Raw genomic sequence first — 22,501 nt, 5'->3', positions numbered from 1 at the left:
TTGTATTTGATAATTAATTAACTATAGACAGTGATTCAGTATGGTTTAATCATGATTTTTAACTGAAAGAAAACATTTGTATCAAAATTAATTGTGTGTTTTGAGTACATTTGAAGCAAAAGTAGTTTTTAGCAGATTCTAATACTGAAATGATGAAAAACAACCTACTCAGTAGTAGATAGTTGTGGAAACTTGCCATCCAGCATGCATAGGTGGGCCCCATATGTTGGTCCATATTGTTGGCAAACCAAATGGGTGCCAACAGGGTTTGTCTGAGGTTTCCCCACAGGGGTTTGCCCACATAGATTGAAACGGTCCCTACACGGGTTCTCAGAGGGACCCAGATGGTTTGACTCATACGTAAGCTTGTGGAAATCTGTGTGGGCAAATCCTTATGGGACCACCGTGGAAACCATGAACAAACGCTGTTGCCATCCACATCCCAGCAGGAATTTTAACATTGAGTCAACGTCAGGTGCCAGTGTTGGATAACTGTTGAATTTTGTTAAGATTTTGCAAATCTAATCAGTGCTGAAATAGCACCGGCATTCCAACGTCATGCTTAACATCATCGAATCAATGTTGATTTTAGTTTAGCTTTTGCAAATCCAATCAATGCTGAAATTTCAACTTCACTAAGTTGTGCTTTTCAGCGTAGTTTATTTTGTTAAACTGTTTTCACTAAAGTATTGATGTGTTCAACAGTAACACCAGACACCTTGAAATGGATACATTAAGTTTGCGGACACACAAAGCCAGTAATAGGAAGCCATTAGTTCTCTCTCTCTCTCTCTCTCTCTCTCTCTCTCTCTCTCTCTCTCTCTATATATATATATATATATATATATATATATATATATATATATATATATATATATATATATATATATAGCCATATGAGGCCCACCAATGCATTGCTGGCTGGGAATTATTGTGATTTTGCAAATGCACAGGTAAACGGCCTTGTCTATTGACTACTCAGGTTTAAAGAGCAAGTCACCCCCTACCAGAGTATTACTCCGCTCCCACTTCCTGTTTGAAAAATGCAACAAATGCTGTTGTCTAGCAGACTGAGGGGGCAGAGCTGCTAACAAATACACACACACACAGGCTCACAACGACATTGTGACATATGGTACCAGCTAATGTTCTAGGGTACCTCTTAGCCAATAGCGACGGCAGATTTAAATCCAAATGCAGTGCAGAGTTTTTACCTGACAACGGCACAACTCTGACAGTTTTAGGCAGAAAATTTAAATTTTAACTAAAATGCACTAAAGTGCAAAACCATTGACTATGCGTGTCTGCAGCACGATTAGACACGCATTTATATAGTTTATCAGAAAAAAAAGTTGATCTGGGGTGACTTGCTCTTAAGTATTCTTGATCAATGTGACAGGAAGACTGACATGGCTTCAGAACAACAGTTTGCTCATCAAATATTAACGAAATTCCACAGCAAATCAGAAAGCATAATCCCTTTTGGTGATTAATGCATTGCTTTAATCCAAATGCTGACGTAAATAAGATATTTCCATTTGACACATTGCATTTTAAATGTTTTAACTTTTTTACCTGATTTTTCGCAGCAGTTTCTCTTATTCAACGAGCTCTCACACTACCAAACAATCATCTGATGATTGAATTACCTCCTCTTTAGTTTGCTCTGCTCCCATTTTCTTTTATTTCACTCCTCATCCCTGCTGTATATGCAGACTGTGGTGTCATTTTTCTAATCTGGCCTAAGATGCTTGGAGTGCAGCCCAACTTGTCCATCAGTTATATTAGCACCTTGGTGGGGAGGCCCAGTTTGCCTCCCTCCCTGGATGAGACACACAAAGGCTCCAAGCTGCCTGCTATTGTCCTGCTGTCAGTCAGAGCTGGTCTGCACCAGAACAGACCTGTCAGCTTCCAGATCCTCTGATAGAAAGAGCTGATCCAGGGCTGGAGTTGTTTACTCATTAACAAACTGAGCAACTGGGAGCTTTTACGAGGGTCCTAACACAAGTTAGCAATAGCTCAGGTCAGTTAGTTTGGTGTGCTATATAAACAATGTGCTGAAATTCTCATCAACATCATTCAAATAAATAATGCATTGTAATTTAAAACAGCAAAGCTCTGAATATTTTATCACCAAATTTGTTAATTATCCTTCTTACACTTCAAAAAGGTAACTAATAAACTTGTTGGGTATTGTTTGTTTAATCCAACAGACATAGAGACAGTTTGTGGTTTTATGGGAGATACAAGAAATGTTCTGGGTGGTCTGAAAAGCTGTTTGCTCGGGTAATGGAGCAAGAGGTTGAGAATAAAACTGTGATTTATTGTTTTTACGTTTTAATCCACAGACAGATTAAACAGGCAGCGCAGTAAAAATAGTATTTTTGTGATTGGTTTCTATGTGACAGTGTTGAGTGGAGAGTCCATTAAAAGGGGGTGCCACAGCTTGTGGATGTTTGCTCAGTCTTGAATAAGAAACTGGAACTTGTGACCGCGTGCTCTGATATCATATTTTGCAGACAGAGTTGTCATTTTGTGAAGACGTAAGAAATTATATCTTGATGCTTTAATAAAAGGTCATCACTGAACTGTTGCTTTAGCCAAATTTCATCCATCCATCCATTGTCTGAACCCGCTTAGTCCACGTAGGGTCGCCGGTGGGTGGGGGGGGCTATCTCCAGCGGTCAGTGGGCAATCAGGCGGGGTACACCCTGGACAGAGAGCCAGTCCATCGCAGTGCAACACAGAGACACACAGGACAAACAATCATGCACACACACACCTAAGGATTAGCCAAATTTCAGTTAGATGAAAACAAATATGTTATTGGTGGATGAGCGCTCAAAGACCACAGAATGGCTGATTATTAAGTTATTCCCATTTGTTATTTTACACCAGCGATTCCCAAAATTGGGATTTCATTATTAATCCAATGGGTTGTGTAACACAAAGTTCAGTTAATCTTCAGAATTTAATTTTAATCCAAAAACATCACCGTAATTAGACCAAACATCAGTACTAAATGGATACAAGTAATAATTAAATGCTCACTGGGGATGTTTGTGTTGACATTATGCTTTTGTTAAACAATTTAAACAAACGTTAGTCTGCATCAAAAGTCTGAGCAGCTAAAAAGGTCAGAAATGACTTTTTATGTGAAATAGAACAATGTGTAAAAACATCCTTAATGCAGCAACAGAAGGCCAACTGGTGACAATGGAAACAAAGTCCTGCTTTTACAGTTTGTGTATGAAGCTAAGCTAAGCTAAGACGCTAGCCAATGTTAATCCTACTCTTACTGTTTTTGTGTGAAGTTAAGATAAGATGTTAGCTAATCATTATTTGTTTTTATTTATTTGGCCAAGGGCTTTGACAATGTGAACCACACATTTCTTATTGACTGAGTTGGCAGTATTGGTGTTTCTGGTGGGACTTGTTGTGGTTCTCAAACAATTTATTGAAAAGAGTGCAGTCTGGTAAGTCAAAGCAATTGCTATTCCAGTCTCTACCACTCTCCAAAGGTGTTCCACAAGGGTCAATACTTGGTCCAAAACTTTTCTTCATTTACAATAATAACTTAGAAACTTCAGTTGTAGATTCAAGAGTCCACCTTTATGCTGATGACACAATCCTATATTCTATTGGTCTACTGACAGACATAGTCTCTCAAAACCTTCAAGTTAGTTTTACCTTGTGGAAAAATACCAGCATATGTTGTGTTTTGGATGCCGAAATGCTGGTGATTCAATGCTGGACCAGCATTCTGGACCAGCGTCGCATCCTGGACCACCAGCTAAGTCAGCACTAAAATACAACATATGCTGCTATATGCTGATTTTTTCAGCAGGGATTGGTATCCAAAATGCTTTATCCAGTTGGCATCTTAAGTTAAATGTATCCAAAACTAAAGTTATGTGGTTGGGTAAAAAAAGGGGGCATGTACTTCACCATATATTGGTATCCTGGATGGAAAGCCTCTGGAACAGGGGGTCTCGTTAGACAATACTCTGTCTTTTGCCAGGCCACAGTTGTAAATAAAAACAATTTCTTAATCAGTTTTTGCCTGGTTAAACAAAAGTTTTTCAAAAATTACAAAACAAACTGTTTCTATCTAAAAACAGTGCTTCTGAATTGTTAAGTCCACCTTTAGGTCTGTCCATGACTCCTCTTTTCTTGTTGCAGCCTTTAGAGAAAAACGGACAGATCTCCAGTTTGACCAGTCTGAACGGACACTCGGAGGACAACACGCTGGCAGAAGGTGTGTGACTGTATATTCTGTCACTCCTGTTTTATTTGTTTGTTGAACTGTGTTTAACTTTGGTAGCTGTCCCTGTTTGTGTCTGGGATTTTCTAAGCAGCACCAGAAGGTGGGAGTTTATTTGTGTGGGGTCGGCTTTCGGAGTGTTTTAGTGTTCCTGTGAGGAATCCTCGTCTGCAGATGACTCTGCATGATCCCGAGCTGATCCTGAACTAATCCATTTGTCAACACTTTGGGGACACCTACACGGACTTTTCCACTCAAAAGCCACACACTGAGTCACACATTCCAACATGTTTTTCCCGTTTTATTCTTTAAAACATGATATGGCTGTTGTTGAAACTCCAGGTGATTTGGACAGACCTCACTTTTTGTGTGATGAATTATTTTGCTTTCATTTACATTTCTGCTTTATTTCAAACTAGTACCCCACTGCTGTGTCCATCTTCTGCTACACGTCTGTCGTTAAAGCTACTTTTGTTTATGTTCTTTCCTGATTCTGACCTGTCTTCCTCATTCTGGAGGAGATGCAGGGGTGTGTATGGCCTCCCTAAATATTTAGCAGGCCTTGACCTGGGCCCTGCACAAAGCAACCTGTGCTCTTCATAATAAGTTGTGGCCCAAGGGCAGGCGTAACCTTACACTACTTAAAACACAGAGATATGTCACATACCACTCTGTCAAAGAACCTATTTAATAGACTTTTTAATGAAGTGATTGTGTCTGTTCGCTGAGTAACACGACACCCTCCTGAGTGGGTGAGTCGGAGGACTGGTGGAGGGCGATTGTTGCTTCTCCGGTCTTGTGCAGCTAATCGTTGATGCAGGTGATCAGATGCAATTGAGTAAAGGCGAACTGAGATTTTAGAAAATCAAGGTGTAATTTTCATCATTTAGTCCAAAAGAATTGAAATTGATGTAAGGCATGGTGGTACAGTTGGCCAGTGATGTTGCCGTAAGTTCAACGAGTCACGGGAGTGTGTATGACTTATTGTCTCTGTGTCCCTGTGAAAAAAATCCAAAGAAACCATCCATCCATTTTCTGAACCCACTTGTCCACGTAGGGTCGTGGGGGGGCCTATCTCCAGCGGTCAACGGGCAATCAGGCGGGGTACACCCTGAACAGAGTGCCAGTCCATCGCAGGGCAACACAGAGACACACAGGACAAACACACACACACACACACACACACACCTAAGGACAATTTAGACAGACCAATCAACCTAACAGTTATGTTTTTGGACTGTGGGAGGAAGCCGGAGTACCCGGAGAGAACCCACACATGCACAGGGAGGACATGCAAACTCCATGCAGAAAGATCCCAGGCCGGGAAGCGAACCCAGGACCTTCTTGCTGCAAGGCAACAGCTCGAACCACTGCACCACTGTGCAGCCTCCAAACAAACCAATAAAAATAATTTGTTTTTTACTTCTCAGACCATTTACAAACCATAAAGACAAAAGGCAGACACAAAAGTGCATGAGAAGTTGCAAAAGACAAGGCCGCCGTCTGAAAGTATGCAGGGGAGTGAAAGAAAGGGAGCAACACAATGAGCAAAGAGACAAGATAGAAGAGTAACAAATATGGAGATATTTCACATCCCAGCACCGCTCTGCCTCTTGACCTGTCTGATAACGGCTTCAATGCATGATGGGAGACAGGAAGAGAGGAGGGATCCTTCTGATAACAACCAAAAACAACAAAAGACGAGCTTCACGTGAAAAGACTTGACACAAATGCAAACACACAATCACAATCTCCTCGTTTATCAGGTGCACCAGAGTGTTTAGAGCTTCAAAGGCCGGCCTTGACATGAAACGCCACTCAGCCAAAGCGGCAGCCTGAAAAACACGTTTCTGGTGAGATTTGGGTCCACCTTTAAGATTCAAGATCACTTTACTGTCATTGCACAGGTGTACAACCAAAGTGACTGCGTTCACTAAAGACAGCTCATGTAAGGAGGGAGTAAAATATAAGTAAATTAAAATAACAAGGCTAAAACACACACACACACACAGCCAGTTTAAGGTGCAAAAAATGTAAACTCATAATGTAAACATGGTAATAAGACAAGTCTAACCTATGAACTGAAATATAAAGTGAACATAATATAAATGTAAACAGTCACACGTTGAGGTAAAAGGGTTAGCTAGCTTAATGTACGGTGCTGTAGTGCACTGATTGTTCAGCAGAATTACTGTTAGTGTGACCTCCTAGCAGCAGCATTCAGTTCAGTGATGCTCTTGCATAAAAGCTGTTAAACAGCCTGGTGGTGCGTGTTTTTATTGCCCTGTTTCGTTTATCAGATGGAAGAAGTTGGAAGAGATGGTTAAAATGTTGGGTTGAGTCCATCCATCCAGCCATCTGATAGTTATCATTGTTTTGTTTACTACCTAAAGCTCACGACCAAAGGTGAAGGTAGGAACGTAGATCAACAGGTAAATGGAGAGCTTCTAACTGTGACTTAAAAATAAACGGAAGTAAAGTTTAAAGCACAGATTACTGGGGGGGGGGGGGGGGGGCCGAATAAATATTAGATGAAAGTAGAGATTATGTAGTCTGAGCCAGAACCAGTAAAAATAGATGAGCAGAGACGTCATACATAAAAGATGCATCTGTGCACGATCGTCAGAGCTGCAGACACAAACAAAACTTTAAAACGTTATTCCAGTTTTATCGGCTCTGTGTGAAGGTTTAAGCTGGGGTGTGGCTGCATGCAGTGGAAATGACATCACAGGTGATGTAATCTACTCGCCGGAGCGCTGATGCACCCTTAGAGATGGACCACACATCCAAAAAATGGCACAAAAGAACTATTTCTAAGCTTTTTCAGAGCAGGATAATGCCGACTCTGTTCGGGTGTTAATTAGCAAGAAAGCTGGACATTATTCCCTCCCCAGGATTAAACTGGGTGTCACACAGCTCCTAAATCAGTGTCAGATGATGTTCATTATGACTTCATTGAGCAGCTAAAAGCTTTCTTTTCTTGCAGCCAATAAAAGTGATCCAAACCCACATTTGTTTCATTTAGCAAACAAAGCTTTATAGAATTTGTAGCTGAGGCAGCATTTCAGAGTAAACCTCTACAGGTTGTCTGCACCGGCATGTGGAAGTGTTTTACGCGCGGCCGTGATTTCATTCCAGGATCGACTCGTTCGAGCTGGGCTCTGGGGATGCGACACGCTTGCGTTGCCAGAATATTCATCATGCCTGTGGAAGAGAACCTCTCCCTTCACTTAAGCTGCGTCTGATCTCGGCCTGCGAGGCTCCGAGCCCATAACGCAACCCAGCCATCAGATTGCCGCCGCTGGATCTGTGCCCACATTGCTTTTACATTCCAGCTGACAACACTCATTACGGCGGACAGCTTTGGTTTAGATACTCTGGGTTCTGCCTCTTGTCTCACTGTCTTCACACCACTGAAATGAGTGGTTTTAATCTTGATTAGTGCCGTAGGTGTGCACAGACGATGATTCATAGCTTGATGTCAGAAAGGAGAGGTCTACGACGACAGAAAAGAAAAGCCCTTGAGCATCTTGAGATGTTTGTTTTGTCAAAAGGGAAGAATTAAAATCTATTAGGAATCCACCTCTAAACCAGGTATGTCAAAAATGTGGCCCTGGGGCCATTTGTGGCCCTCCAAGTGATTTCGTTCTGTCCCTAATTGCGTTTCTGCAAAAGTGGAATTTTGTCTCTCTAGCAGGTTATTGATGTCGATCGAGACTTTTAAACATTTTTTATGTTCACATTTATATTAGAGAGGAGGTTCATTGAGAACTGTGCACCTTTATCATATTTTTAAATACTTTTCTTGAGCCAGAACGTGCTTATACTTTACAGGGTTAATGAAAGGCCACCCAGCCTCATCGCCCCCTGTAGCCAACATTTTTCACTTGCACCTTCTGAGTCTCCGGTCCAGTCTGTTGGGACCAGTGGCGGTTACCATTAGGCATAGGTCGGTGGCCGCCTGGGGCCCCCTTATGTTGGAGGGCCCCCCAGCCCTGACTGCTGGCACCCCTCTGTTAATGCCACAATGGACTATTCCTTTAAGATGGCGATGCACAAACAGGAAGTGATTAGTAGTCATTCCACTCCAATCCAGTTGGTGGCAGTAATGCACCAAATTGTTGTTTGCCAAGTGCCTTAAGACCACAAATAAGAAGGAGAAGAGAGGCGGGAGCGTTCGTAACAAACTCAAAGCGATAGTCAAAACATGAAGTATGAAATGGAGTTATCCTAGTGGCTCCAATAAGAGAAAGAAGCAGCGTGCTTCATAAAAGCTTTTATCTTCACTTCCAAAAGTGACGTCGTTTTTCTATGTAAACATCCAAAGGAAGCAGAAAGGAAAGACAATCGAAAATGTTTAAAGAGAGGAAAATGTAGACCTAAATGGAAAATAGAAGATAAAAAAGAAAGGCTAAAGCTCAGAAGCACTGACAGGAAGAAGGAAGCAGAGCAAATATTGAAATCGCTCAAAGGGAGAGAAAGACAGGAAAAAAAGAGGAGTAATAAAAAGTGAAAATAACTCATGTCAGAGAAGGGAGAGTTTCGCATCGAAAATTTAGTGTAAGGGGGCCCCACGTCTGCGTTCACCTTGGGCCCCCAAATGGCTAAATCCACCGCTGGTTGGGACATACCTGGCGCTGCAGTCTGCTTCCAGCATATTCCTGCATGTTTTAGATCATGAACACAACTGCTTTGTTTAATTTAGGGATGAATCACATGAAGGAAGGCTGGGGAGACATTTCAGCTGTTAGATTAAGGTGTAAGAAAGGACGAACGCACAGCGAGGAAATAAATTTTGCTCTCAGGATTTTGCTCTAGGAGATGAAAATCCTGACAGATCTACATCACACTGGCACTTAACATCCATGGACTCACCCATCTTGACTTACGACAAGGAAGGCTGTTGTTTTAGCGTTTGGGAATTAGCAGACCTTTTGGCTAGTAGAAGCTAACCATTAGCATTATCAACTCCACACGCAGCAGAACACCTCCAGGCTTGTGTTGATTGTGGAGTCAAACACCAACATTGCAGAGAAAACGGAGGCAGTGGAAGAGTTGCGTCGCTGTTTGCCAGTCAGAGGCCAAATGTCCGAATATCAGGAAATAAGATGCCCAATCCTGCAGTTTTCTGTTGACATAACTTGGTTAAGTAAATTCAACATTTCATTTTTTGAGTGTAGTTTTACTTTAGTTCTTCGGTCAAAACACCAAATTAAAGTCCCCATTCATACTACTAATTAAAAAATATGCATTATTTAAAGGATAGTCCTCAATTCTTCTGATCCTAAAGTACAACTCCCAATTGGACACTCCCACTCCCCTGAAGGACCGTCTCGTCGCCACAGGCTCTCTCATCTTTCCTGGCATCAGGGAACCTAATCTACCTCGTCAGCTCCTAACCTCCCCCAGGCACACGGAGCACTGAGAGAACGAATGTGGCTGACCCCTCCTGATCCTCCTCTTCATTAGCAGAGCTGTTACTGTAACTTTACAATAAGAACCAGGTGAGGTTTCTATCATCTGCTCAATGAAAAACAAAATCGTCCCTGTTTTCTTGCTGGTGACTCAAGACGTTTGGCTTCTTCCACCATGACTGAAAATCCCAAAAACATCTGAAGTTGTTATGGAAACAAGTTGAATTGCCCCATTCTTTTGGGACGTTTTAAAGGAAAGAGATCCACTGGAAGGCGAGATGATGCTAACCAGTGTGTGGAATGGCAGGAATTCAACAGGTTTCTCGGAAAACTCGATGTACAGAAAGAAATGCTGTTTTAGGCCCGATTTAAAGCCAAATGTTATAATTCTTATTTAGAAACAGAAAAAAGCTGCTGAGTCTTACATTTAGACGAGTTGCATGAAAAAGAAGTCAAGTTTCGCTTCTCTTTCAATGCTGAGAGATTTAAACACGATCTTGTATAATTTTACAGCAAACACAAACAAAAACATGGCGGCTACAGTCACGCTACATCACGTAGGTTCTCTGGGAGAAAAGGCAGCCAGACGAGGCTGGAGTGTAACTCGAGGAAACGGGCAGAAGGAAGAGGAAATGGTGATGTCAAGAATGGGCTGCATTTCCTGTCCGGCATTCTTATCCATCGCACAATTAGCAGCAGGAGTGGGGGTTTGGAGCGCTGTGGGGAAAGTAGAGGAGGGGGATTAAAGAGGGTTCAAGTGGCGATTCGGTAAATAAATACACGACGGTGTAAAACTCTTTGATCTGAGGCGCTTTCACACTCTCTTCAACCTTCTTCCAGCTTCCTCCTGTCTTTCCAGCGTTGTTTTGTTCAGTTCTTCACTGTTCTGTCCAGTGATGTCATTCAGCCTCCACAATAGAGACCCTCCACCCAGAACACTAAAGCCTCCCCCCATTCTGCCTGACCACTCAAGACCCCACCTCAAACATTCCTGAACTCCGGCGCGTTTTCAGATCTACAAAGATATGCGGGGCATCACCCACGACAACTCCGTTCTGGGTTCTTCACCAAACTTTATTGCAGAATAGATGACGTGAGAGCTTCTTATTTGTGTCACTTAACCTGAAAACAAGCTTGGAAACATACTTGGTCTCCTCAACCAGTTAAGAGGATGCTGATTTTCAAATTTTTGATTGTAAAACAACCACAAAACCGCTTTATTTTCAAAATAAAATCAAGTGTAAGTTGTGTGAACCCTTGACCTGTCAGTACGTTTGGAAGTCCAGGAATTGTGACTGAGTCACGGAAGTTTGAAGAGAAAAGGAAGATGTGGGCAGACCCCAGTGGAAATCATAAATCTCCTCAGCCTGACTCACTGTCCACTCAGCATAATAAGCTGTAAGGGCCGTTATGCAGCACAGGGCAGATAGTAGAATACCGATCAGATGAGTCACCGCGTTGATGGGAAGTCTCACTCACGCCTGAAAACAGGGCTGGATCACTCAGATCTTTCATGACTTAAACGCGAGTTTTCACACAAAATTTGCTCAGATTTGTTGATGCCCGGCTGGAATAAAATGATATTCCAATGACCCAGAACATGTGACCCAGTTGCTAAGACTGGATTCCAGTCCTTATGAGTAATGTTATAAACAATAATTTTGTTATCCACTAAAACTTTTTCCAAATAAAATCCCTTATTAGATTTTGAGCTTCTTCCCCTCGAATCAGAATGCGAGCATCAAAACACCATCTTTTTTTTTCACCTCGCTTTGGTCAGATTTAACGGATAAACACACCTAACACGATGCACATGACCACCGACAAAAATCACGGATTTGTCTCTGCAGTGGGAGCGTTCGCTCAATCATCTCTTTTTTACGTCAGGAAAGGTGGATGAAAACACCCCCCCCCCCCACTCCCGTCTTAAATCTCACTCTTTTTTTTTTGTGAGTGAGTGAGTGAGTGAGTGAGTGAGTGAGAGAGAGAGAGAGAGAGAGAGAGAGAGAGAGAGAGAGAGAGAGAGAGAGAGAGAGAGAGAGAGAGAGAGAGAGAGAGAGAGAGAGAGAGAGAGAGAGAGAGAGAGAGAGAGAGAGTGAGAGAGAGATGGGAGCTGTTTTCAGACGATACTCAGCCGCTGCTTTCATCACCTGTTTGGTATCTTTCTCAGCAGAATTTACACATTCCTGCAGGACAATGCGGAAGTGTGACAGGTCTGATTATGCTTGTATTTACCTGAGGAATTATCTGCATTCCGTCTCTCTCCCCTCCCAAATGCATGGGAGGCTTACTAAGACTTGGGAATCATAACTTTGATGAAACTGAGGTTAAAATGAGATGTTTTGCATTCATCTTTGACAGCGTTGAGATCTTGGTGTCCATGTAAAATCTGGAAGTCACCTCCATCAGCCTTCCCGCTGGGAGAAGGAAGACTATCCCAAATGAGATTCTACAAATCATCTCCTTTAGGAATGTTTATGGAAATGTCTCCATGTGGACTTTAAATATGGGGAATTTTGAGCATTTTGCTGTAGAGTGGATCTAAAAGGTCTCATGATGGTATCCAGCCATCAGTGGATGAGGAGCTCTTCATGAGGGAGTGTGATCAGAGAGGGGAGGAGGGGAAGGGGGGATGGGGATGGGGGAGGTGTTCATTCAGAACAGCTGAAGAAAAGCAGGGGAGGTGGGAGGAAAAGGGAGGCAGGGGTGGCCCCAACATGACATGCGTGTCAGTTAGTTGAAATGTGTGTGGAGCTCTGTTTCCAGTTCATTCTGCCGACTGACCGAGGAGAGTGAGGGAGTGTGAGGGAAGACAAGTCACGCATCAGACGGAGGTTTGGAGTGAGGAAGCAGTCCTGAAGTTGACACGTCTAGCTGCTTAAATACAGAAATTCCTTTATTTGTTTTCTTGATAAGATTGTTGGACTTCTTCCAATGCTTGGAACAATCACGTTAACAGGTAAGAGAATAAGATGAGATGTTTATCATGAGAAATATCCTAAACATCACACAGCTGTGTGTGCACTCACTCGTGAAAGTGCCACAGGCATTGTTGTGCTGAGGGTGTGGTTAGCTAACATTTGTGGTTCCTGGACATCCAAGTGTGTGAGGATGGTTTTGTTTTGTGTAAAATGCTTTTTTCCCCTGTTTTTAACAGAGAACTTGGTCAATTAAACGAGTAAATACAACGTTTGGCTCAGAAAAAAGTATTTATTTATTAATCTTAAGCAGCTTTCAAACTTTTTCATATTAGGAACAGTATCCCTAAAGATGCCACCTGTCCTGATTTAACCTTTTATCCTGTCATGTGAGGTGTTTCATCAAAAGTGGGATCCTAAATGTTCCAGTGGGAATATTTAACCAGCGAGGAGGTGTGAGGAATTAATTGCATTCCAAATTTGATTCTCTTCAGATTTAAGATGGTTGCTTGAGAGCAAAGGTTTCACAAACACATCTAAAGATGCTTTGACCACACCTTTGAGATGAGGGGGGGGGGATTTTGTCTCCGTTGGGGGGGAGGGTGATTGGGGCCCTGATTTTTTAACTGAATTCTTTTGTTTTAAAGCTTCCAGGCAATGGTAATCAGCTCGGATTTGCATTAAAAGGTTTGCATTCAGTTTGCTAAAAGAATGCAGTCTCCCATCTGCCCCCTTATACCCCCCACCACCCTTGTCTGTACCCTTAAACTCAGTCAGCCACAACAGAAACACCATCTGACCTCCTGGATGCAGACCGCCGTAGATTTACAATAATCATTTTTTTGGTGGCAGCTCAGATATTCAATGGGAGGGCCGTGTCTCACTGCGCTCTCACACACAAGCCTGTCTCCAGCAGAGAGAAGTATTCCACTTATGAGAGTATGTCAGAGCTATGTGACACCCTCTAAACTGCCCCCATCCACCCCACCCAGCTCCCCTCATCCCACTTTTTAGACTCCTCCACATCTTCACTTCTTCTCTAATCAGCTCCAGCGGCTGGACGCGAAGGAGAGATCAAAAAGATGGAGGAGATGCCGGTAGTCTGTTAAATCAGCATGGTTCCTGTTTTATGGAGCGAGTGGGTACACAGCGATGTGGCTCGGCTGCTTCGCTTACAGTCTGACCACTCCCACCCTCCCACAAACTCATCCTAATGACTCCAGTGAGCTTTGGATGAAAGCAGCCCAGAGGTGTGAGCACTAAAATGCTGAGTCGTGTAATTTATGAGCTTTGACTGGCTGGTTGAGGGCTAGGATGTGAGGATTTTATGTGTTAGTTTAGGAAAATAACCAAATTACAAACCACCTTTGAGCTGTGGAGCCCCCCCCCCCAACCCCCCACCTCACCCCCCCCCCCCCCCCATTTTCAGAGGCCAGGCAAGGCTGTGGGGGCTATTGTGTTTTTGTATTTGTGTGTCTGCCTTGGGAAGGGGGTGGAACCCCATCCATCCTGCTGTGGAGGAATTTAGGTCAAGGGGACTTTATTTAAGGAGGAGGGGTGGGGTAAGGGGGGTGTCCGTATTGTTTGGTTTAAATGCAACATAAGTCAGAAACCAGACTAGGCTCTAACCAAAAATAAATAAAGATTCTTAGAATCTTTGGGTATTCAGCCTCCGATTATATTTGGCGCATCCTTAAAATACATTTCTTAAAGATGGGGTGAACGGCATAGTTGGCATTCTTCAGCAGTCGACTCTATGCAGACGATGCGGGCATGTCCTCGCTAACATCAGTGTGCGAACACAGCTCTGATCTTTTGTTTTTACTTTCAGAGAGTAAATCTGCGGTACCCAGTCGGCCTGTGAAACATTTTCTCTTCTGCTGAATGCAGCATCATACCTACAATTTAGCAGTTTGTAGGCAGGTGTGGGTGCATTCTTGTATGAGACATCTTTTTCAGGATTTGGAATTGATTTTTCTTTAAACTGGGCAATTCTCTGTGGCTTTTAGTGAGCTTTTTGCCATGTGATGCAAGAGCTAGTAAGCAAACATACACCTTTGTGTGATATATAAGAAAAAACATAAGGAATTTAAAGGTGTGGTTCACTGAAAACACTTTCTTATGATTATTTCTGATTTATAATCAGTTTTCATGCAGGCTGAACATGAAAATAGTCTCTTACACCTATCTCCTGCATTAGCTTCTGATAGAAAGTAGACGGTCAAACTCTAGGATTGGAAAAGCTTGACAGATCTACGTTGAGAAGTCGCTTGGACTCACTCATTTGGAAGGCTGTTGTTGTTTTAGCATCCAGGAAACAACAGAAAACGCCTCAGCTAGCAGGAGCTAACTGTTAGCATTAGCAACTCAATCACACTGCAGAATTCCTCCAAGCTTGTGTTGTTTGTGAAGATATAACATCCATGTCACAGAGCAAACAGAGTCAGTGGTAGAGTTGCGTTGCTGTTATCCAATCAGAGGTGAGAGGTCCAAATATCAGGAAGTAAGACTCCAAATCCTGCCGTCTGAAGCTCAGTTCTGATATAGCAGACTTTCCGTGCTGAAACGTGTTTTTTGGCCTTTTTTCTCCTCGAGTACAGCTTGCAAGGCATTCATTCCTACCAGAGACCACTGCAAATGCATTGATCAAATGAGTTTCCCACACCTTTAATGCTGCCTATTAGTTTTTAAGGATTTTCCCTGCTTTTTCCTTGGAAGTGTGTTCAGTAAAATATTGTTTTCCTCTTGAAGGCGATTCAGTTTTCTAATTATCACCTAAAATATTTTAATTTAGTTAAAAATAACCACTTTTATGAAAATCATGAGAATTTCATTATGTCTCTTCAGATTAAAGTGATGAGTAAAAATTCGATCAGCGTTTTACAGGATGTTCTTTCTCTCCTTGTCGTTTTCAGTCGGCCAGCCTGATGGTGTGTCTGTGGCTCAGAAGGAAGAAGCTCCAGATAACACAGAAACCAGTCCCGTCGAAGGCTCTCCTCAAATAAACGGAGAGAAAATGGACAACGAGACCCCCGAAGCCAATGATATTTCCTCTGCTGAAGAGAAAACAACGGAGGAAAAGGCTGACGATGCCAACAAGGTTGGCTTCAAGAAGATTTTCTCCATTGCAGGCTTGAAATTCACACTGAAGAAGGATAAAAGCGATGAGACGGACCCTGTGAAGCTACTAACAGTGAAAGATAAAGAAGGAGAGGAGGTTGGTGAGACTGAAGAACCTGCAAAGGACAAAGAGGCTGAAGAGGAAACGGCAGCTGAAGAAAAGGAAGCTGAAACGGACCCACCCACCACCGAAGCAGAAGTAACGAAAGATACAGACGCCACCGCCGAGGCTCAGCCAGAGGAAGCTGCTGCAGAAGAAGTCAAGGAAGAAGGGGAGGAAAAAGAAGCAGAAGCCACCTCCTCACCCAGGGAGACAGGTGTGTCCTCTTTCAGAAAGTTTTTCCTAGTAAGTCTCTTTTCGAACCTGCGAAAAAAATCCAGCATCAAGAAAACAAAAGAAGAGGAGGAAGCTGGAGAAGCCCCTGTGGTGTCTGCTGCTGAGGAAAAAGAGGATGCAGACCAGGAAACAAAGAAGGAAGATAATGTGACGGGGCAGGAAACACAGGATGGAAAATGCATGGATGAGGAGAAAGCCAAAGAGGAGGACATTGTGACTGAACAAGAAACAAAGGAGGCGCCAGAAACTCGCGTGGAGGACAAATCTGAGCCCAAAGAGGAGACACCAAGCACTCCAGAGGAAGCCAAATCAGATGCTGCTCCAGAAGAGAAAGTCGAAGCCACATCTCCAACAGAATCTACTGCTGATCAAACCAAACCAGAAGAGCAAAAGGCTGAGGCTCCGGCAGAGGCAACAGCTGAAGCTGAGCAGCTGTCATCACATGAGAAGTCAAAGGTCCATGGAAGCCCTTTGAAGAAGCTCTTTACTGGATCTGGTCTGAAAAAGCTCTCAACTAAGAGACAGAAACACAAGAAAGATTCAGAAGCAAAGCCTGCTGACTCTGGGGAGCAGGCGGCTGAGCATCTTCCGTCCATTGAGTCTGAAGAGGCTCCTAAAGCCAACAATGGGCCCTCATCTCCTGAAACATCAGGGGAGCATGAAGAGGTGAACCAGCATGAGTCCAGCCAGGAGACTGATGGTGAGCTAGCATCTGACGGTGAGAAGAAGAAGGACAGTGTCATCGCCTCCTTCAGGAAGCTGGTAACACCTAAGAAGCACGCTAAAAGGTCTTCTGATAGTGAAGATGAAGGCACAGGTGACAAACCCCCTAAATCTGCCACGCTGTCCTCCTCCGAGAGCGCTCCATTAGCAGAAACTAAAGGAGAGGAGGAGGCTAAAGAGGAGAAGGCTTCTGAGGATGAGCCCAAGACTGAAAACACAGAGAAACTGACCAGCAGCACAGAGGAGACCAAAAAGAAAATGGACACCTCCGTTTCCTGGGAGGCTTTGATGTGCATGGGTGGTCCCAAAAAGAGGACGAGAAAGACTTCTGACTCAGATGATGAGGCGACCAAGGCTGAAGAGGAGATTCCTGCTGCAGCAGCTGAAGAGAAACAGGAACGCAAGACAGAGGATGTTGATGTTCCTCCGCAAAGCCCTGAAAGTGAAGAGGTGACCCCTGCACCTGAGCCTTTGAGCACCCCTCCTGTGAGAGAGTCTCCTTGGAGCACGCTGAAACGCTTGGTGATGTCAAAACACAAAACCAAAGGTGAGGAAAAACCAGAGGAGCCTGCTGACTCGGAGGCGCACAAAGATGAGTCCTCCTTCTCTCTGAAGAAGCTGTTTTATGGAGGCAAAAAGAAGGTAGCAGAGAAGCAGTCCTCCACCGACCAGGGCTCGGGTGAGGAGGACTCTGACACCCCTGCTGTTGTTCCTCTCTCAGAATATGAGGGACACGTCAAAGCAGTGGAGGAAGTACCAGAAGAACCAGCAGTATTCCAGATTAAAGTGTCCGCCGATGATAGATCCCCATCTTGGATTCCAGCCATCGTGGAAAACATTGACGATCAACACGATCCGCTAAGTGATATCCCGGAAGAGGCGGAAAATTCAGCCACGCCAAAATCCATCGACACCATTCCAGAGGGTGAAATCGAGGAGCAGGGCTTGCTGCCTGTAGGTCCAAGGAGCACAGGGCGCAGACTGTCTACGGCTGAAGTGAAGCCGATTGCTCCGGCTCCAGATGCAGCAACCTCTCCCGTTCCTCAAGGACCTAAAACGGAGAGCGCAACAGAAGTTGTGACTGCAATTGAAGCCCAAGTCAGTGAAATTCCAATCCAGTCATCCGTAACTGTTCAGCATGTTCCAGTAGAAGTTGCTTCTGCTGAAACGGAGAAGGAACCGGAAACAGAAGAAGCCGAGTCCTCTGCAAATGCCGTCCTGGAGCTACATGTGAAAGAGGAGACCGTGGCCATCTGCACGGGCCTCCAAACAGATGAGATCGCCAGTGTCACCCTGGAGCAGCCCGTTGAGCCCACGGTGGAATGTTCCGCTCCCCTTAGTGATGCAGCAAACGTGGAGATAGCTGTAGAGGAGAAGCCAGAAGGTTCAGGAAAAGCAGAAGCCACAGAAGACCCGGTTCTCCAGGCTCATGTCCACCAAGTACAAACTCTTGAGCTTGAGCCTGTTGCTGAAAAGTTGCAAAGCGAAGTGGTGGATGTCCAAGTTGCCACCGAGAGTTACGAGCCTGGGATCGAGAAGGTGGCAGTGGTCAGCACCGAGAACTCTGAGGTCATTCAGCCGACAATGCTGAAGCAGAACTCCCCTAAATCGGTGGTAGTCGATGCCATCGCACCAACGCCCGAGGCGGTTGTCTGCACCCGGATGGTGGAAGTTGCTGAGATGACTGTGGAGATCAAAGAGGTCAGAATGGAGCTGGAGCAGCTTGCTGCAAGTCAAGAAAGTACTCCTGTAGGGGAGGCGAGTCAGGTTGTGGCCAAAGAGGTGTCATCTGCACGTTGTGACACTAAAGAAAACGCAGAGGGGTTCAAAACAGCTGCTCCTGCTGTTGTAACAAGCGAGGGAAACGCTGTTGTCATAGAGACGGTGGTTCTTGTTGCGCCAGAGAAGGAGCATCAAACTAAAGAGAACGACGTCGAGAAGGCTTCTGAGAAGATTGAAAAGGCCACGGAAGAGGTCCATCTGGGCAGCGAGCTTGTGACTCATAGTGTGGTGATCGCAGAGGCTGTGATTACGGAAGCTGTCGATAAAGTTTTAGAAGATGCTTCCCACCTCAAGAAGTCAGCAGCTCCACCAGCAGCTACGGAAACACCAGTCAAAGCAACCGCGACGACACAAGACGAGATAGAAATCACAGCCGAGTGTGTCGTCATCACCGACACACCTGTTCCTGTCGTCTGTGAACAACCAGCAGCAACGTCGCTGCAGGCGCTCTTTGTCGCCATGGAGGTCACTGAGACCGTCCCGTTGGAGGTCACACACAACATAGTGGAGAAGGAGGAAGAGGAGAAGCCTAAACAAAGCTTAAAGATGGCAGAGCAGGTGAAAGTGAGTGAAGGAACGATTATTGAGGAGGAAGTAACAGAGATGGTCGAAGAGGGCAAAGGTCAGGAGGAAAATGGGTCACAGAAAGTGTTGGAGATCCACATGCCGACCCAGGTGATCCTGCAGTCGGCGGATGTGGTTGAGGAGAAGCCAGCGGAGGTGGAAACCACGGTGGAGCTTGACGGGGACAACACAAACGCAACAGCTGACAAGCCTTCAAGACAAAACAGCCTCCCAGAGCTACCAGAGGAACCTCAAGAGACGGCTTCAGGAGAAGATGCAGCAGAGGAGCCAGAAGCCGGGCAGAAAACATCGGGAAAGTGCGCGGAAGTGATGGCGCAGGTGATCGAGGAGGCGGTGAAGGAGATCGAGCCCGTGTCCATGGAGATCACAGCAGCATCATGAGCAGGTGAGACCCTGGGGCAGAACAAAATTTACACGACATGTTTCCACCGGTCTTCTATTCAGCATCGGTGGGTTTTTCTTTTATTAGGGAGCAGAGGAGGAGATTTGCACACCGACCAGATGAAAAAGCTTTTGTTCAGACTTTCAGTAACCAGGGCACCTTTGATATCAAAGCAGGAATGCCAGCATTCACCCCGTCTTTGTGGGCTTTGGGATCTTAAAGGGAAGCGATGTGTGAGGGGCAGATGAACTTGTGCTGAAAGGCTGATTATGATTCCTCCGCTCCCTCCTCCTGTTTTTCATCCATCACAGACCTAACATGGAGTCAAGAAACCATGTTGGAGAACGCTTTCTAAGATCTGCCCACAAAGTTATGGGTTTTATTTTCTCAGTTTTGACTAAATAAAGTCTTAATGTGAGGTATGTGTGACAGAGACACAACTGATGGTGTCTGCTATGAGCAATGAAACTGGGCGTGTTTACTAAGCAGTCTTGCTTTGTTCTGTAGTAATATCAGACTTTTGGTTCTCTCCACAGATGAAGCTGCAGAAGTGATGCCTGGGAGACGAGCTGTCTGGACCAGGAAATAAACGACGGGAGTGTGAGAGAGAGAAAACAGTGAGGGTGCTCTGTGGCGACACACACACTCTCTGTGGTGACTGTCCATCCCATCCAGACAGACGAGTATCTCCATTCTCTCTCCTCCCACCTGTCCCTGACCCCTGACCTGCAGCCCCTTCACAACAACCACAAGGCAGCCCATCGTTGTCCCCTCACACGCATGCGCGCGCGCACACACACACACACACACACTCACGCACACACACACACACACACACACTCACGCACACACACACACACACACACACACACACACATGCTCGTGCATGTCCTGCATCTCAGAAAGCATCTGGCTCCTAAACACTCTCATCGTACCGTCACAAGTCTTGCTGCAACTTGGTTGTGTGTGTGTGCGTGCGTGCGTGCGTGCGTGCGTGCGTGTGTGTGTGTGTGTGTGTGTGTGTGTGAATGTGTAAAGAAGCTAAAGTGAGGGGGACTTCTGAGACAAAGAGATGGATATTATATCTTTGTACATTGTATTTATATCATCAGTATTCACTCATATGTCTTTATTTTTCCTCTTTATTTGCTTTTTTATGTATGAATATTTGTTGCTTTTTGTTATAGAGCATATTAAATTCAACACCTGGATTTGAAAAAATAAGAAGTCCTAAATGATGGAAGTTTATATAAAATATTTGCAGCAGGTATAAGCCATGGTACAAACATTATTATTCCACAGACGGCAATAACAAAGTGCTACAAACGTTAAAAATGCACCAATGTTTTATTATTTTGTATCTTTTTGCAATGTGAACATCACTCAGCACAAGAAAATACTTCATAAGATACATGTAGGTAAGACAAACATTCACTGCCTGATTTACTGTGAAAACACATAGAAACTCATTGATTAATGTGATAATTAAATACTATGACATCACCCTCATGTGATCATGTGGGGAACGCGTGAGATTAAGACAACCAGGGTCTTTTTTTTCCTGATACGTGTGACTCGTTAAACATTTCTGTTCATCTTTTGCTGCAGACACAAAGCAGTATGGCTTCTAGTCGTCACTTTGACTTTGATCCAGTCTCAAGTTAGTCCTGGATGATGTGTTCGTTGGTCTATTAGCGCTGGTACCAGGAGATCACATTTGTGACGCTTCGTGGTGCCAGAAATAAATACAAAAGCTCATTTTTGCTCCTAATTTGAAACCAAATTGAGTTAGGATTAATCAGGGAGCCATGGTCTTTCCATCGATCACAGGACAAGACATCAGTTGCATCTAATTATGGTGCCCAGAATCATCTGCAGACCTGCTTTGTCTCTGGTATCAAAGGTTGGAGCGTGTGTTTGCTTATTTATTTTGCAAATAAGGGGAAAAGTTTTTGTTACCATCAAAGCAAACACAACTTTAGAGGAATTTCCTGATGCTTTAATAAAGAATAAAGTTGCATCTAATTCCATTTTTGGCTCTTTTTAAAACACAGGAAAGGTTTCTCTTTACCTTGCTAACGTTTCTTTTTATCGACTGCAAAACATCCTCAGAGCTGACCTGAGGAACCGTCAGCGAGGTAAAGAGAAACCTTTCCTGTTTTAAAAGGAGCCAAAAATGGAGTTAGAAACTAGACACAGTAAGAACACCAAAAACGTTACATCTAGTGGCTCGTTTGACTAGAAACTCATTTCCATCTGCTTTAGAACCAAATAAGTGAAGAATCTTGGCAGATTGTAGTTTAGACGAGCACTCCATGGGTGCAGCAGACCCACCCACCTTCTACGTGTAACCCACTTTAACTGTGAACTCCTTAACATTTGTACAGATTGTATAACTACTGTATGTACTGATAACTGTAACATGAACTAATCTCTGCAGTCATTTAGCGTAAGATTCATGTAGCATGGTCATATTTGTCTTTTATATTTCCCAAGCTGTTAATAGTAAGGATTCAGAAACTTGTCTATATTTCATTCAATAAAGTTCGACAAATTTTGTGTTTTCTCAAATTATTTTTGCACAATTAAACTTAAATAACAATAAACAGTTGCTAAAGTCATAATTGTGCATGAGAATGTTGTGCAAATGTTGCATTCATGCAACATTTCTGCAAGGAACAGATCAGGAGAAAATCTTGTTGTATAAAGATGTTTTTAATTAAAAGAAAAGTTCAGTTACATTACATTCCTGAGAACACAGATCAGTCACAGTAGACGACCAACGGAACAAGTGTGCACTTTTGTTTTTCTGAGTGGACAGTGAGAGCAAATGTGTCTTCCTGAGACATTCGCCTGTTCGTAAAACACAAAACAGACGAGTTATTAAATAGTCACGAACCAGAAAGCTCAGCTTGAGGGAGGATTTTCACATCACTCTTTGTTTTGGGGTATCTGGATGTGACACAAATTCCAGGG

The 22,501-nt window shown here is 43.9% G+C and overlaps 1 protein-coding gene across 2 annotated transcripts in view; it reads left to right on the top strand.

The window, feature by feature from the left end:
• Positions 1-20,116, top strand: part of akap12b (A kinase (PRKA) anchor protein 12b) — a 42,732-nt gene extending 22,616 nt beyond the window's left edge. The window contains exons 2-4 of one of the 2 annotated variants that reach the window (XM_015947222.3): positions 4,183-4,258; positions 15,512-19,528; positions 20,062-20,116. In XM_015947222.3, the coding sequence (XP_015802708.3) occupies positions 4,183-4,258; positions 15,512-19,524 (4,089 nt within the window). In that variant the 3' untranslated portion in view covers positions 19,525-19,528; positions 20,062-20,116. Of the gene's footprint in view, positions 1-4,182; positions 4,259-12,456; positions 12,638-15,511; positions 19,529-20,061 lie in introns of those variants that run through there. The other variant, XM_015947223.3, reaches the window with a different exon arrangement.
• Positions 20,117-22,501: the final 2,385 nt, after the last annotated feature.

This window comes from Nothobranchius furzeri, chromosome 2 (assembly GCF_043380555.1).
Source record: "Nothobranchius furzeri strain GRZ-AD chromosome 2, NfurGRZ-RIMD1, whole genome shotgun sequence".
In the NCBI taxonomy this organism is placed as follows: Eukaryota; Metazoa; Chordata; class Actinopteri; order Cyprinodontiformes; family Nothobranchiidae; genus Nothobranchius; species Nothobranchius furzeri.
This window is presented reverse-complemented; position numbering and strand designations above follow the sequence as displayed.